We start from the raw sequence: 16,984 nt of genomic DNA on the forward strand, positions 1-16,984 counted from the left end.
CAACAGTGCAACTCTCGGCAGGGCCCTCAACCCATTTGATCCCTGTAAATGTTATCTTGTATACCGCCTATGTTTATAGCGCTGCAGAATCTTGTGGCGCTCTACAAATACCTGATAATAAATGCTAATGAATAAAAAAACATCTCAAACAACCACACAAACACATAAAAAAATGTAGTACTCTCTCATATACAGAATCTTGTACTGCTGCACACACACACAAACTCAGTAGTGTCCGATATACAAATAGAGCAGTATCTCATACTGTTGCACAAACACACACAACATCAGTATCTATTGCTGTGGTACATACACAAACAAACTCAGTAGTCTCTCATATAATATAAAGCAGTATCTCATTCTGCTGCACAAACACACCCAAAAGCAGTATATATTGCTGCGGTACATTCACAAACAAAGTCAGTAGTCTATCTTATACAAATACAGCAGTGCCTCATACTGCCTCACATACACATAAAAAAGTAGTTTGTTTAACACATACAAATGTGGCAGTATCTCAAACTGCTGCACATATACACACAAACAACAGTATCTCATACTGCTGCACATATACACACAAACAACATTATCTCATACTGCTGCACATATACACACAAACAACAGTATCTCACACTGCTGCACATATACACACAAACAACAGTATCTCATACTGCTGCACATATACACACAAACAACATTATCTCATACTGCTGCACATATACACACAAACAACAGTATCTCACACTGCTGCACATATACACACAAACAACAGTATCTCATACTGCTGCACATATACACACAAACAACAGTATCTCATACTGCTGCACATATACACACAAACAACAGTATCTCATACTGCTGCACATATACACACAAACAACATTATCTCATACTGCTGCACATATACACACAAACAACAGTATCTCATACTGCTGCACATATACACACAAACAACAGTATCTCATACTGCTGCACATATACACACAAACAACAGTATCTCATACTGCTGCACATATACACACAAACTCAGTAGTCTCTCACATACAAACAAAGTAGCCTACAACACAGAATCCTTTGGTGGTTGGGTATAGGAGGTGTACTGTTTTATAGAGGTAGTTTGTTTAACACATACAAATGTGGCAGTATCTCAAACTGCTGCACATATACACACAAACAACAGTATCTCATACTGCTGCACATATACACACAAACAACATTATCTCATACTGCTGCACATATACACACAAACAACAGTATCTCACACTGCTGCACATATACACACAAACAACCGTATCTCATACTGCTGCACATATACACACAAACAACATTATCTCATACTGCTGCACATATACACACAAACAACAGTATCTCACACTGCTGCACATATACACACAAACAACAGTATCTCATACTGCTGCACATATACACACAAACAAAAGTATCTCACACTGCTGCACATATACACACAAACAACAGTATCTCATACTGCTGCACATATACACACAAACAACATTATCTCATACTCCTGCACATATACACACAAACAACAGTATCTCATACTGCTGCACATATACACACAAACAACATTATATCATACTGCTGCACATATACACACAAACAACAGTATCTCATACTGCTGCACATATACACACAAACTTCAGTATCTCATACTGCTGCACATATACACACAAACAACAGTATCTCATACTGCTGCACATATACACACAAACTCAGTAGTCTCTCACATACAAACAAAGTAGCCTACAACACAGAATCCCATACACAACCAGCAGGCAGAGGTTTTTGGTGGTTGGGTATAGGAGGTGTACTGTTTTATAGAGGCTGTTGTTGGGAGTTTGAAATCAGTGGAGCTGATTTTGCCATTCACTTAACCTATTTAGGGGAGATTACACGTCTTTGAATCTTGCCATTTTCCAGTTACATTTTTGTGGCATGTTTTTTCAATGAGATATTATTTATTGAGTCTTTAGGCTCCATTTACCAAGCAGTGACTTCTGCTTTGGAGGCCTGTCGTTTCAGTCTTGCTGCTCTTTAACCTGTCCGCCATTGGATGGAAACCATACCGATCCGATATTGATGATTGACAGTCCCTACTTGTGACTGATTGGCTGCAAGTGAGTAGGGGGCAGCAGTGCACAAGCATTGCTGGTGCAATGTTAAATGCAGACAGCGTATGCTGACCACTCGCTGCGAGAGAGTGCTTAGGACCCAGTTGCATCAGAATGAACCTGTCTGTAAGTACAGACATGCAATGACAACCCTTAGCAAGTGCACTCAGTGCACAGATAAATATACTACAGCTATACTGTTAGGATTTGGGAAAAAATATCATTAAGACAATTTTTGCAAGAATAGTATCTGCTGTATTTACATTAAACCCACTCAGTTGCCTGCAACACATTTTGTATTGATTGTGTTTGCCTTGAAACCAATCCAGTTAGGTTTGGGCTATGCTCCAACTAGAATTGTAACTATGGGGCACTTAATTGATATGAAGAATATTTTCATGTCTTTATAACCATCAACAATCACCCTTGATAAATAGAAACAGGCATCTGTAGGGCTTAATACCTTTTAAAACAATTGATAGGATTCTGTGTGCAGCTATTTTACTTAGGAACTGTCATCCTAAGATCACACAGTATCCTTATTAGTATAACTTCCTAAACTAAATGTCTCCCATTTAGTATGGAATATGTTAATTACTGATTTCAACTTCTCTACTCTTTTTTGTTGAATTTTGCTTTTCCTGGCTTTGCCCAGTGAATTGGAAACAAACAAAGACAAATGTTTTTGCTGAAGCTTTTCAAGAATATATTTTAATTATATGTGTTATAATTAGCATTTATCATGAACTCGTCATCTCGAAAATAATGCCGTTATATCATTATAAAAGATGAATACCAAAATCCATAATTAAACTAATTGCACTCAGTTTTGATTTGTGATTAAGAGACAAATGATGCAGACTATACATGTTAGATTGGCAGCTTACAATGCAAGCAGTACTATTCTTTTCCATTAACACATTTTTAAACAATAACAGAGCATTTACAGGTTTAACACTTTCACATCCAGACAGCAAATATTTAAATAGAAGGTGGCTATTCTGTAGATCTATTGACAAAAAAACCCACACAAAGCTAAAAAAAGAAAATGATACAGTTAGTAAGACTAATGATAAAATGTCTAAAATAAGCAATAGTTAATGTGACAGTAAAAATGTAAAAAAATATTTTCAACACTCTCTACTCCCTGACAAAACCTGACAAGTAAATAAATAAGTATGCAGTGTGTTATTCAAAATGGAGACCACTAAAAAACACAAATCTAATTTATTTGAGATCTGGTCTAGAGCTAGTGTAACTATGGAAACTGACTGGGCCAATAAATGGCAACCTTTCAATAGAAATGTGTGTGACTCATATAGCTGAAAACATATCCAAGCAGCAGTTACTGCCGTACACAGAGAGATGAGCGTGATTTAAATAAATGAAAGAAGTATACTGAATTGTAATGTGTTTATATGTTTTTTCTGTTCATGTTTTCAAATTGCAATTGTAAGACACATATTTAGCACATTTTTCTGCTAACAATTTTTTGAACCACTGAATCTGGATCCTTTTTCTCATTTTACAGAGCATTTGGAAAATACATATTGTATATTTTATTCTATATCAGAGATACTAAAAATGCATCACAGTGGGTTGGAATGGTTTGCTTTTAGAGGCATTCAATTAAAGGATTTAAATCCATGATACTATTTAAAGGGATACTAACCCCTCATTTTTTTCTTTCATGATTCAGATAGAGCATGCAAATTTAAGCAACTTTCTAATTTACTCCTATTATCTTTTTTTCTTTGTTCTAATGTTATCTTGATTTGAAAAAGCAGTAATAAAAGGTTAGGAGCCGGCCCATTTTTTTAGTTCAGCACCTTGGTAGAGCTGCTGATTGGTTTGCTACATTTAGCCACAAATCAGCAAGTGCTACCCATGTGCTGAACAAAAAATGGTCTGGCTCTAAAGCTTACAGTACTGCTTTTTCAAATCAAGATAGCATGAGAACAAAGAAAAATTAATAATAGGAGTAAATTAGAAAGGTGCTTAAAATCTCATGCTCTATCTGAATCATGAAATAAAAAAATTGGGTTTAGTATCCCTTTAAAGTGTTGCAAAATATAAAATATAAATATGAGAATTTATAAAACAAATATCATATGGTATTTACTTCCTGACCAAGCTTGAAAGAATTGCATAATAAAATGTAATACATTTCTGCTTTGGCTTATCGCAGATCATGCCTGCCAGAATGTCTTTCTGTGACATCTACAAAACATGCCTTTAGGTTAGTATTTGAAGTTGTTATAGAAGCATTGCTATATGTATGAACAATTGTGCTAAAAAGCATCTTATAAATAGCACAACTATTAAATCATTCCTTTTAAATACATGTATCCTATTATCCAACATTATAAGGTGTGTTTGAAATCAGTTGGTATTCATAATATTTATATCTATACATGGAATAATGTGGATACACATTAAGGAACCCTGAGGTATTTATTTTATATTTTATTGCTGCTGTTTGATCCAGCTTTTACTATCTCTTTAGTTTTTGCTGGAAAATTAAGTACTTGGATTTAAAAATCTACGCTGAACAATGCAGAAAATCTGGGCTTGCAACCTATAACACTACCAGTACCACAATTTAATAAATAAGTTAAAGTGATAGAAAAGTAAAAATTGAAATGTGCATAGGTGCATTTCAATGTGAAATAGAAGCATTTTGCAATACACTACCATTAGCAAAAATGCTTCTAGTAAAAGTTATTAGTATTTCTGCAGCATATGCACATATCCTATTAAGGCCCATACTCCAGTATTCAAATCCTGCACCTTCTCAGAGAGCTGGGGGTTGTGTGTGTTGCTTCTGAAGACATCATTTGTGTCATACAAGCCACTGCTGACTCTCTGAGCAGGCATGGTGTTTGAATACTGGTGCACAGGACTTTACATACAGGATTTGTGCGTATAAATACTGGTGCACAGGACTTTACATACAGGATTTGTGCGTATGAATACTGGTGCACAGGACTTTACATACAGGATTTGTGCGTATGAATACTGGTGCACAGGACTTTACATACAGGATTTGTGCGTATGAATACTGGTGCACAGGACTTTACATACAGGATTTGTGCGTATGAATACTGGTGCACAGGACTTTACATACAGGATTTGTGCGTATGAATAGTGGTGCACAGGACTTTACATACATGATTTGTGCGTATGAATACTGGTGCACAGGACTTTACATACAGGATTTGTGCGTATGAATACTGGTGCATAGGACTTTACATACAGGATTTGTGCGTTTGAATACTGGTGCACAGGACTTTACATACAGGATTTGTGCGTATGAATACTGGTGCACAGGACTTTACATACAGGATTTGTGCGTATGAATACTGGTGCACAGGACTTTACATACAGTATTTGTACTTATGAATACTGGTGCACAGGACTTTACATACAGGATTTGTGCATATGAATACTGATGCACAGGACTTTACATACAGGATTTGTGCGTATGAATACTGATGCACAGGACTTTACATACAGGATTTGTGCGTATGAATACTGGTGCACAGGACTTTACATACAGGATTTGTGCGTATGAATACTGGTGCACAGGACTTTACATACAGGATTTGTGCTTATGAATACTGGTGCACAGGACCTTACATACAGTATTTGTGCGTATGAATACTGATGCACAGGACTTTACATACAGGATTTGTGCGTATGAATACTGGTGCACAGGACTTTACATACAGGATTTGTGCGTATGAATACTGGTGCACAGGACTTTACATACAGGATTTGTGCGTATGAATACTGATGCACAGGACTTTACATACAGGATTTGTGCGTATGAATACTGGTGCACAGGACTTTACATACAGGATTTGTGCGTATGAATACTGGTGCACAGGACTTTACATACAGGATTTGTGCGTATGAATAGTGGTGCACAGGACTTTACATACATGATTTGTGCGTATGAATACTGGTGCACAGGACTTTACATACAGGATTTGTGCGTATGAATACTGGTGCACAGGACTTTACATACAGGATTTGTGCGTTTGAATACTGGTGCACAGGACTTTACATACAGGATTTGTGCGTATGAATACTGGTGCACAGGACTTTACATACAGGATTTGTGCGTATGAATACTGGTGCACAGGACTTTACATACAGTATTTGTGCTTATGAATACTGGTGCACAGGACTTTACATACAGGATTTGTGCGTATGAATACTGGTGCACAGGACTTTACATACAGGATTTGTGCGTATGAATACTGGTGCACAGGACTTTACATACAGGATTTGTGCGTATGAATACTGGTGCACAGGACTTTACATACAGGATTTGTGCGTATGAATACTGGTGCACAGGACTTTACATACAGGATTTGTGCGTATGAATACTGGTGCACAGGACTTTACATAATACAGGATTTGTGCGTATGAATACTGGTGCACAGGACTTTACACAATACAGGATTTGTGCGTATGAATACTGGTGCACAGGCCTTTACATACATTATTTGTGCATATGCTGCAGAACAACAGTAATAACTTTTACTAGAAACATTTTTGCTAATGAAAGTTTACATAATACAGGATTTGTGCGTATGAATACTGGTGCACAGGACTTTACACAATACAGGATTTGTGCGTATGAATACTGGTGCACAGGCCTTTACATACATTATTTGTGCATATGCTGCAGAACAACAGTAATAACTTTTACTAGAAACATTTTTGCTAATGAAAGTTTATTAGAAAAATGCTTATGCTTCACATTGAAGTGCACCCATGCACATTTAATTTTTGACCAGTTTCTAATATCCTTTTAAGCCTGTATGTTTCAGACAGAAAAAAAAGCTCATGATTTGTTATCAACTGTGTTAAACCAATTAAACACTTGCTTTATTAATAATATTTATGCACATAAATTGTGTATGCTAAACGTCACACTGGGTCGGCATCCAAAGTGGCTTAAAGTTACTGATTTTACTTCAAGATTGCATTTTGTAATATCTAAAAGTATGTTATATAAACAAAAAAATGTAGTATTCAACGTAGTTTAAGAAATACCTCTGCAGTATTGCATGCTCAGCCCTATTTGATCTCAACTTCTAAAAATTTAGAATCCAAATTAAAAAAGGTTACATTTTATATTCAGTCAACCTACTTTATAATCTTCCTTTACAGCAAGAAATAAAATGCACTTTCAAAAGGCAAATCTGGTTCTTCTATCATTTGTACGTAGAATTATTAAGTTTAGAAACTACATGAGAAATATCACTAGCTTCGCCTAAAAACCAAGAAACCAATCAAATTAGCATTATTAGTGATTTGACAAATAACAAGCACCTTGTAAGTAAACTGAGTGACATTGAGATGTGCATGTGAGTTGCAGTACTAGACGCTGACAGAATGTGTCTTGGCGCTGTCCGCTCTGGTGGTGCTGAAAACTGGGAGCAGACATCTTCCCAGAGCTTGCAGAGAGACGGGAAGGATACCAGCTCCCGGTATGGTGAAACGTAAGAGCTCGGAGGGCCCAGAGCAGGAGAGGCACCGGGGGGTTCCGCTACCCATCCAGATTTTCCTCTGGAGACAAACCAGGTACAGTAAAATTCGTTACGGTGCTGCTTAGTAAATCTGCAGAGGCATGATCCCTTAGGGGTCACAATCATCACATATTGTGCATACCGTTTCTACATAATGCTTTTTCACATGATCTTTAAAAAAAACAGATCATAACATTCGCTCTTTATATCTCCCTTTCCAAGCTCCATATCGCTCAGTACATTTTCTTCACAGGCTACATAGACTAAACATAATGACGCCACAAATACCTTATCTGCTCTGCACCTTTCTCAGTAGTATGCAGCTGCCCCACAGTGTATCTCTAGATACCCCTAAACTACTGCACAGCATCGGTTTGCTGAGATTCCAAAATGCGTAATACTGTCTATAAAGATGCCTCATATAGCTTCACATCATTTTTGTCTACCTTAGTTCATTGCCTCAGCGTTACTCTAACAATCTTCATCATATTTTCTTTACTGATTTTTTAATTTATTTTACTAATTACTTTTTGTAATTTCTTCCTCCTCCAGACATTCTTCATCATATATACACATTACCATCTATCTTCTTAAGTTTCTCTCTCAATTATATAATAATAATTTATAGTCTCTAGTCCCAGATCCTTGCTCCTCACTCCTCAAGTCTTTTTCCACGTAGTATTTTCCTATTTCTTTTCTGATTTTTCAGCATCTCTACATCTTCAAAATAAATTCCTCTTCTTTTTTGGCCCTTTCTATTATATTTTCAACCCTGTTGCATGTTCTCCATTTCCCCATTTTCTCCTTACTATTGTTTCTCAACAGCTCAGTACAATATAGCACTGTATAAAATGAGAGTTTTGTTGTATTTACACAAAGTGTTTTGTATTAATTGACTTTAGACTTCATATTTGTAATTATTTGTTTCAGTACATTTAAGCATTGTACTTTACATTTTAATAGTGCTGGGGAATCTGTTGGTGCTCTACAAATAACTGATAATAATAATTCGTTCAGATTTTGCATATAGCAATGTATTTAGGATTGTGATTTGTACAAATTGTCATTACACTTTGCAGATTATGTGCAACTTTTTTCCAAATTGTATTGTATTGTGAAATGAAGCTTGCAGTTTCCCAAAGTGGGCTGGACTGGGGTATTCTTAGCGCTGCGGAATCTGTTGGCGCTCTATAAATAACTGATAATAATAATAATTCTTTGGGCTGGAAAGGGAGTTTCTCACAGTCCTCATAATATAATCTAAGCATTTTTCAACTGAACCTATCACCGAATTAACTTACCAGCTGTATGCTGGTGAAGGTTGTACAACATTTTTCTTTCATGATTCTGATAGAGCATACAATTTTAACCCATTCCCGCTGATAGGACATTCCATGCCGTCCTAACTACGCTGGGCTTTAGCGCTGTTAGGACGGCATGGAATGTTCTAGCCGTTTGGCTGTCCAGAAACCATAAAAGCTTCCTAGATGGGATCGTGGTCTGGAGGGTGTGCTTAGCATCATAGGCACTCCACCCTGACCCAATCCCATCATTGAATTCATGCGAATGCATGAACAATTGCGAAATTTCAATTTTTACTTATTTGTTTAAATCAGAACTTTGTTCCGATGTAGAGAAATAAGTCTCAACAGGAAGGGGTTAAACAACTTTCCCATTTACTTCTATTACCAAATTTTCTTCTTTCTCTTCTTTTTGTTTTCTTAAGTAGCAGCAATACACCACTGGAGCTTAGCTGAACACATCTAGTGAACCAATCACAAGAGACATTTAAAATTGTCTTAAAATGACATGCTCTATCTGAATCATGCAAGTTTAATTTTGACATTCCTATCCCTTTAACGGACATAAAAATGAATGTATATTAAACTAGAAGCATGTGTGACCTAAAATGTATTGAAAACTCTGCAATTTATTTTGTATTTGCTGAAAACTGAGACTTTATATCAGTACCAGGTACTCCCCTGTTAACTTTCCTCTTATCACAATCCTACTGAAAAATAACTTGTTCTACTAGTTACTAGCAAAGATGGTCTTGAATACATAGATAACCTTTAAGTAATGAATGTATGCAGGTAAGGAAATTAGGTTTTATGGTAAGAAAAACTCCAAAACAAACCTGCAATTTATATAGACAAGTTTTACTTATGAAAAATAAAGCCCAACAAAGAATAAGAGCTGCAGAAGTAAAACAAGGCAGTCAAAGAGAGTGGAACTGATATAATACAAAAATAGGAGACAAACAATTTGAATTAAGAGAATAAAGTCCCGGCAAAGATACAGGTATATGCAGAACAAACTGATGGAGAATAAGTCCGGGTTAGCAGCAAAAATAAAATAATGTCCACAAAGCTTACAGTTAGATGAATCAGGAAATTGACCTTTAAACAGGCAGGATATTCTAAATAAGCAGGATGGCAAGGGATTACCTTAGAGAGAGTGAGGAAGCAAACACTGAAGGCAGATCAATCCGCTGGAGTAGAAAGTAGTTCCGGATGTTTTGTAATAAAAAGGCAAACAGCAAATAAACTTTAAATGTACTCACTTAGAAAGTAGTTTCCAACAGGACTTTAGGCAGGTAGAATTATGTATGCATGGAAATGGAATAAACTGCAATAGAATGGGTTCTCCTGAAAAACTGCAGATGGAAAAAGATACAGTTTAAACACAGACATTAAAAGATTCTCTGAGTAGAGTCACAGGCAAAGCTACTGTAGGTAGCAGTAATGATATCCAAGCACTTCCTGTATGGAGGAGGTGCTATTTATTAGGAAAACTGCAGCCAGGTAAGGAGAGAAATTTAAAGGAACAGCAGAAATGTGACACCTCTCCCCTGTGAGATTCTCCATCCCAGAGAGCTTAATTACTTTTTAAGGGAGACTACTCACAGGTCTCTTGCACTTTCAGGTTGTGCTCCTATTTTTAGAAAACTCTGTGAGTTCTGACCCTGTAAAATCTGTAAAATAAATGAAATCCCAACTGGAGAGTTTTTGAGAATTGGAACCCTGGCCTTTCCACTTTTGTAACTCTATGTATTACAACAATTTCTTATCCAGCTGTATTATTATTATTATTAACAGGTATTTGTAGAGCGCCAACAGATTCTGCAGCGCTATAAACACAGTTGGTATACAGGATAACATTTATAGGGATCAAATGGGTAGAGGGCCCTGCCGAAAGTTGTACTTTTGTAGTCGGCTCTTATGAAGGCGATCTACAAACAGCTGGGCTCATAGGCTTACATTCTAAGGGGTTCAAGGGGAAAGCGATGGAGTAAGGAAAGGTTAGTGTTTGTTGGTTGTAGGCATCCCTGAATAGTAGAGTCTTTAGGGAGCGCTAAAACTAGGGGAGAGTCTTGTGGAGCGAGGCAGGGAGTTCCACAGGATGGGGGCCAGTCTGGAGAAGTCCTGTAAATTGGAATGTGAGAAAGTAACAAGAGAGTAGGAGATCGTGAGCAGAGCGAAGGGGATGGGAGGGAGAAAATCTGGAGACAAGGTCTGAGATATAGGGGGGAGCAGTGCAGTTGAGGGCTTTGTATGTCAGCGTGAGGATTTTGTGTTTAATCCTGGAGGCAAGAGGAAGCCAGTGAAGGGATTGGCAGAGAGGTGCAGCAGATGAAGAGCAATGTGTAAGGAAGATGAGCCTGGCAGAGACATTCATTATGGATTGTAAAGGAGCTAGGCGGCAGCTAGGTAGACCAGAGGGGACGGAGTTGCAGTCTTTGAGATGGGAAAGGATGAGAGAGTGGATTAAAATCTTAGTTGCGTCTTGTGTAAGGAAATGTCTACCTGTAGCTCCTCCTTCACTTAATCTTGGGCTTCATTTTATCTTCCCACTTAATTGTTTTCATTCTTCTCTTCAACATGTCTTTCTGCTCCATTTCCTAATCTGTTTTATCCACTTTTTAGCTCCTAAATAAAGTTCTTCGTCCCTATTAACCATTGTGGTGTTTTACTTGCCACTCCTTGCACACTGGAGTTCTTGATTAATGGAAATATATGAGTAATTAAAATCCAACCAAATAAATGTATATTCATATTCTTTGCTTGTGTCAATGATCTTTGAGCAATATCCATTTTACTTTAACCTTTCAGTTTAATACAGGAATATTTAATCACTACTGCTAATGGGTCTTGAAAATGATTTCTACATCTCAAGTAAATGGGGATCAGCCTAGACCAGCGTTCGCCAACCAGTGGTCCATGGACCACTGGTGGTCCATGAGAAGATGTTGGTGGTCCTTGACACCATCAAGCAGGAATTAATCTCCTTTGATGGTGTCACCCTGGTCGCGCTGCAACTCCCTACAGTGTCTGGCTGGACATCAGTGAAAACCGACGGAGGAGGAGTTAAATTACAATCTCTCTATGCACGTTGCGTAGTACTGCGCAACTTGCATAGCTAAATTGTATTTTTAACTCCTCCCGCCCGGCGCGCTGCTCAGAGGAAGATGCTTCCATTCTAAAGCCAGCAGAGGTTGGTACAGTCTTGGCTTGAAATAGTGGAATTAAAGTATATAAAAAAAAAAGAAAATCTTAAAAAAAAATTCTCTCTTATATTTTATTTATTTTCTTCCCTTTACCGGTCTCTTTGTAGTAGTTTTCCTAATTCCTTCAGATGGACGTACATCACTGTTTGTTTTCCTCCCCTCCATCTTCTTTTTTTAATTTATTAAATATTAATTATTTTTTATTCTAATAATTTTATTCCACATGAATTCCAGTAATTGCCATCCAGCAGATCAGCCATATCCCACCAGTATTATAGTAATTGTCAGTAACATCAGTCGTGGTTAGCTCACATCCATATTGAGAGCTTTCTGATATAAACTTAATTTATGACTCCAATGTCTGTCCATGATCATAAGTAGTTTTGAATAATTCCTAACTGGGGAGGTAACTTGGAAGTCTTGTGGTCCCTTAAAACATAATTCTTTTTTCCCACTTTCTGCCTCTTTGTGTCCAGCTAAAAAGTTGGCACTCACCCTGCATCTGTAATTTGGAAGAATTCTCTGTTCTGTCATTCAGTTAGTTAATTAGAAAAAATAATTCTTAAAAATGTGTAAATATATTAATAATGTAAACTTAGCTATGGTTATACTAGTTATGTACAGTATGTGTGTGTGTAATATACATATATATATATATATATATATATATATATATATATATATATATATATATATATACACACACACATACACATTATAGAGGTTTGTACCTTTTTAAAAAAAATCATGTTAGTGGTCCATGGGGTTAAAAATTGTGCGTTTAGTGGTCCCTGAGGTTCGAAAGGTTAGCGACCCCTGGCCTAGACTAACCATTTAATTGTCAAATCCATGTAATGGCAAAATCTTGTAACTACTGATGGATATATGAGAGTTTATACAAATAATATTATCTTTCATCTCTATCTTGATTACCGTGTGCCATTTTGTAATTGTTTCCTGCTTGTTCAAATTGTATTGTAAATCATTCCTGGGTCTTCTACCTTTTAAAAAATGCATCTTGTGTTTCTTGTAGTGCATTTTTGAGACCTAAACTGGGCAAGCAATATGAAGCCTCTTGTGTGGTAGGTTTGTTTTCTATAATATATATATATATATAAATATTATGTATCTTACTACTACTGCATTTAGCATTGTATATGAAAATTAACAGTAATCTATTGCATATTTATGACAGTGAGCCTCTGACATAGATATATATTTTGTAACTAAATTTATATTAATGATTATAATGTAACAAGTCTATGAAATTCTGAAAATTCAATGTAATTTAATGCAATCTATATCGGTCTATTTTTAATTAGTATTCACACTGTAGAAAATACAGTGTTTAGAGTGTTAAACTCTAAGAAAAACTCAGAGATGTTTTTTTTTTTTTTTTTAAGTTTCAAATATTTTTTATTGAATAGAAATGCGTAGTACAATAGTATCAAAGCAACATTATAACAAAATATACCATGAACAAAATGTACTCATAGATCACTTTCAATAGAGACATACATTTCGCTTACTAGAATAGTTAACAGAAGAAAGGAACATTTAAACTTGCAAGTCAACTGTACGCCATCTCATATCATTGTGTATAAACAGAGATGTTATTTTAAATTATTAATTATATTTTACGACAGTTTTTTGCACTGATTCACATCAGCAACAGTTAGTTACAGCACTGGCAGCATACGCCCAAAAGTATTACAAATTTTTTTTTACTGAAGTTTATGTAAAAAAATACCAGCAATGCATAAATATCTGAAACTGTGAGAGAGAGACTAGTAAGACATATTTGCACAGGAATTAAAGAGACCTTGCACTTCACGGGATAGTATTTCAATATTTTGAGTTCTAGTAGATGTTACTTGTATTTTTTTATATTTTACATTTATTTACAGCGTATACACTGTGTACCAGATTACAAGTGGAGCTCTAAATATCGCTTGAGAGAAAGCGATATTAGCACTCCACTTTGTAATACCAGCGCAGGATAATGTGCGCTGGTATTACAAGTAAATTGCAATGCAAATGCGAGCATGCTTCTATAGGCTCCTATGGGATCCTCATTTTGAAGCTGTCACAGTTGGCAATAGAACCTCACGCAGTGAAGGGGGTAAGTAGCGCAGCAATGGGCAGCATTTTTAAATATATATGTATATGAATATATACATATATATTTATGTTTTAATATGTGTATAATCATATACATATATATTTATGTTTTAATATGTGTATAATCATATACATATATATTTATGTTTTAATATGTGTATAATCATATACATATATATTTATGTTTTAATATGTGTATAATCATATACATATATATTTATGTTTTAATATGTGTATAATCATATACATATATATTTACAATTCCCATAGACTGCAATGTAGAGGCAATTTTCAGTGCTGTTTTTTTTTCTAACACCCCACTCCCACCAACTTTAGACCCCAAAAACTGCCTAGTGCAGTTGTTTTTATTTTTTTTTAAAAAAATGCTACTTATATTAATTTAAAACTATAAGGCCCTCTATTTTGAGGGCATTTGAGGCATTTTTAGAAAATGAACCAAAGATTTAATCTCTGGTTAATTTTCAGAGTGAAAATTGCTACAGTGGTTGCAATAACCAGCCACTTGTAATGGATGTTAAACAATAATTGCGCTCCAGCTAACGGGCAAATTTGCCTGTTTGAGGTAGCGCAATAATTTAGCGCTCCACTTGTAATCTAGCCCTGTGTTTATCACAAGCAGAACTCAGGCATGAATCAATGGCTACCTGTACTTTAAATCAAAAATATTTTCTTTGAATTAAGACACATACTATTGGTGACCTGTTACAATCTCTCGGCATTGTGTACCAAGATCAGTCTATCATAGGCTGCATACAAAAATACATATAGCAGTTACTCTTTCATATCTAATAGGATAGTTCATTAAAATAAATTAAATTCATTTTTGCACCCCGCAGTTGGCTGTAGCCTTTACAACAATAATGGTACAGGGTAAATATTTTAATATTAATATTTAAATTTTGTATATTTAATGGCATTAAGTATATTCTTCCCAGTTATTATGTCAAATGAAATAATGTCTCCTCAGTACTAGCTATTTCTTTTTCTTTTCTATAGTCTTTTGAAAGAGTATTGGTTGAGAATAAATTACATGGCCTCTCTCCTGCCCTTTCTGAAGCCATCCAAAGCATATCCCGCTGGGAGCTGGTGCAGGCTGCACTACCGCATGTTTTGCACTGCACAGCAACTCTTCTTTCCAACAGGAACAAGCTAGGTTTGTACTTATATTTATTTATCATTGAAATTCAATAGAACTATTTTACTATTCTGATCAATCATCTTAATTTAGTTGTATTTAATAAACAGGGCACCAGGATAAACTCGGAGTTGCAGAAACCAAATTGCTTCATACTCTTCACTGGATGCTACTTGAAGCACCACAAGACTGCTCTAATGATAGGTTTTGTGGAGACAGAAGCTCTGGCTGGGGAGGAGGAAGTGATGCTTTTATTAATCAAGACAACCAAGGATCCCCAGCACACTCTAGGCAAAGCAACGCTAATGAGGAGGATGAGAAAATTCGAAATAAGTTCCTGCAGAATTCCATGGCAACAGTGGAACTTTTTGTTTTTCTATTTGCTCCTCTGGTCCATAGAATTAAGGTAATTAAATATTTTATTTCTGTACACAGAATATAATATTGATGTTTTTAGCCTAGTTTCCAGTGGCGGCTGATGAATTTTAAAGATGGTGGGACACTAGACCCCACCCCTTGAAATAAAGACCCACCCAGATGGCCCCTCCCACATCACTACTAATTTTGTGTATATATATATATATATATATATATATAAAAATATATATACACACAGTATATATATATATATATATATATATATATATATAGTATAGAGGCAGGTGCACTCTCACTAACAAAAGTTCACATGCCAGGGTGCTAAGAAGCAGTAGATAGAGCTGGTGGACGAAGCACTCACTGGTCTTATCAAATGTAAAATACAATTTTTATTATAAGTGACATTTCGGGGTGTTCACCTCTTCTACAGACCAACAAGAATGTGAAAAACAAACTTTTAAACCATACCTGATCCCTCCCCCAACAGAAAAAAAACTCCAAAAGGTTACCATGGTAATACACGTAAACAAAAACAAAATATCGGCATCACTAAAAGAAAAAGAAAGATGCCAAATAACTCGCTAAAACATGTTAATGTGATGACATCAATTATGTCCATAATACATTCTCATATAGATGTGTATATCAATATGTGTTTTTGTGTAGTGAGGGATCATGGTTTAAAAGTTTGTTTTTCACATTCTTGTTGGTCTGATGAAGGGGTAAACACCCTGAAACGTCACTTATTACAAAAATTATATTTTACATTTGATAAGACTAGTGAGTGCTTCGTCCACCAGCTCTATATATGTATATATATATATATATATATATATATATATATATATATATATATATATACATACACACAGTATATATACAGTATCTCACAAAAGTGAGTACACCCCTCACATTTTTGTAAATATTTTATTATATCTTTTCATATATACTGAAGAAATTACACTTTGCTACAATGTAAAGTAGTGAGTGTACAGCCTGTATAACAGTGTAAATTTTCTGTCCCCTCAAAATAACTCAACACACAGACATTAATGTCTAAACCGTTGGCAACAAAAGTTAGTACACTCCGAAGTGGAATTGTCCAAATTTGGCCCAATTAGCCATTTTCCCTCTCCGGTATCATGTGACT

The 16,984-nt window shown here is 35.7% G+C and overlaps 1 protein-coding gene across 1 annotated transcript in view; it reads left to right on the forward strand.

Moving 5' to 3' along the window:
- Positions 1-7,635: 7,635 nt before the first annotated feature.
- UNC80 (unc-80 homolog, NALCN channel complex subunit) overlaps positions 7,636-16,984 on the forward strand; it is a 353,943-nt gene continuing 344,594 nt past the window's right edge. The window contains exons 1-4 of the mRNA XM_053713382.1: positions 7,636-7,727; positions 13,213-13,261; positions 15,318-15,474; positions 15,567-15,862. Of these exons, the coding sequence (XP_053569357.1) occupies positions 7,636-7,727; positions 13,213-13,261; positions 15,318-15,474; positions 15,567-15,862 (594 nt within the window). The remainder of the gene's footprint in view (positions 7,728-13,212; positions 13,262-15,317; positions 15,475-15,566; positions 15,863-16,984) is intronic.

This window comes from Bombina bombina, chromosome 1 (assembly GCF_027579735.1).
Source record: "Bombina bombina isolate aBomBom1 chromosome 1, aBomBom1.pri, whole genome shotgun sequence".
NCBI classification, from domain to species: Eukaryota; Metazoa; Chordata; class Amphibia; order Anura; family Bombinatoridae; genus Bombina; species Bombina bombina.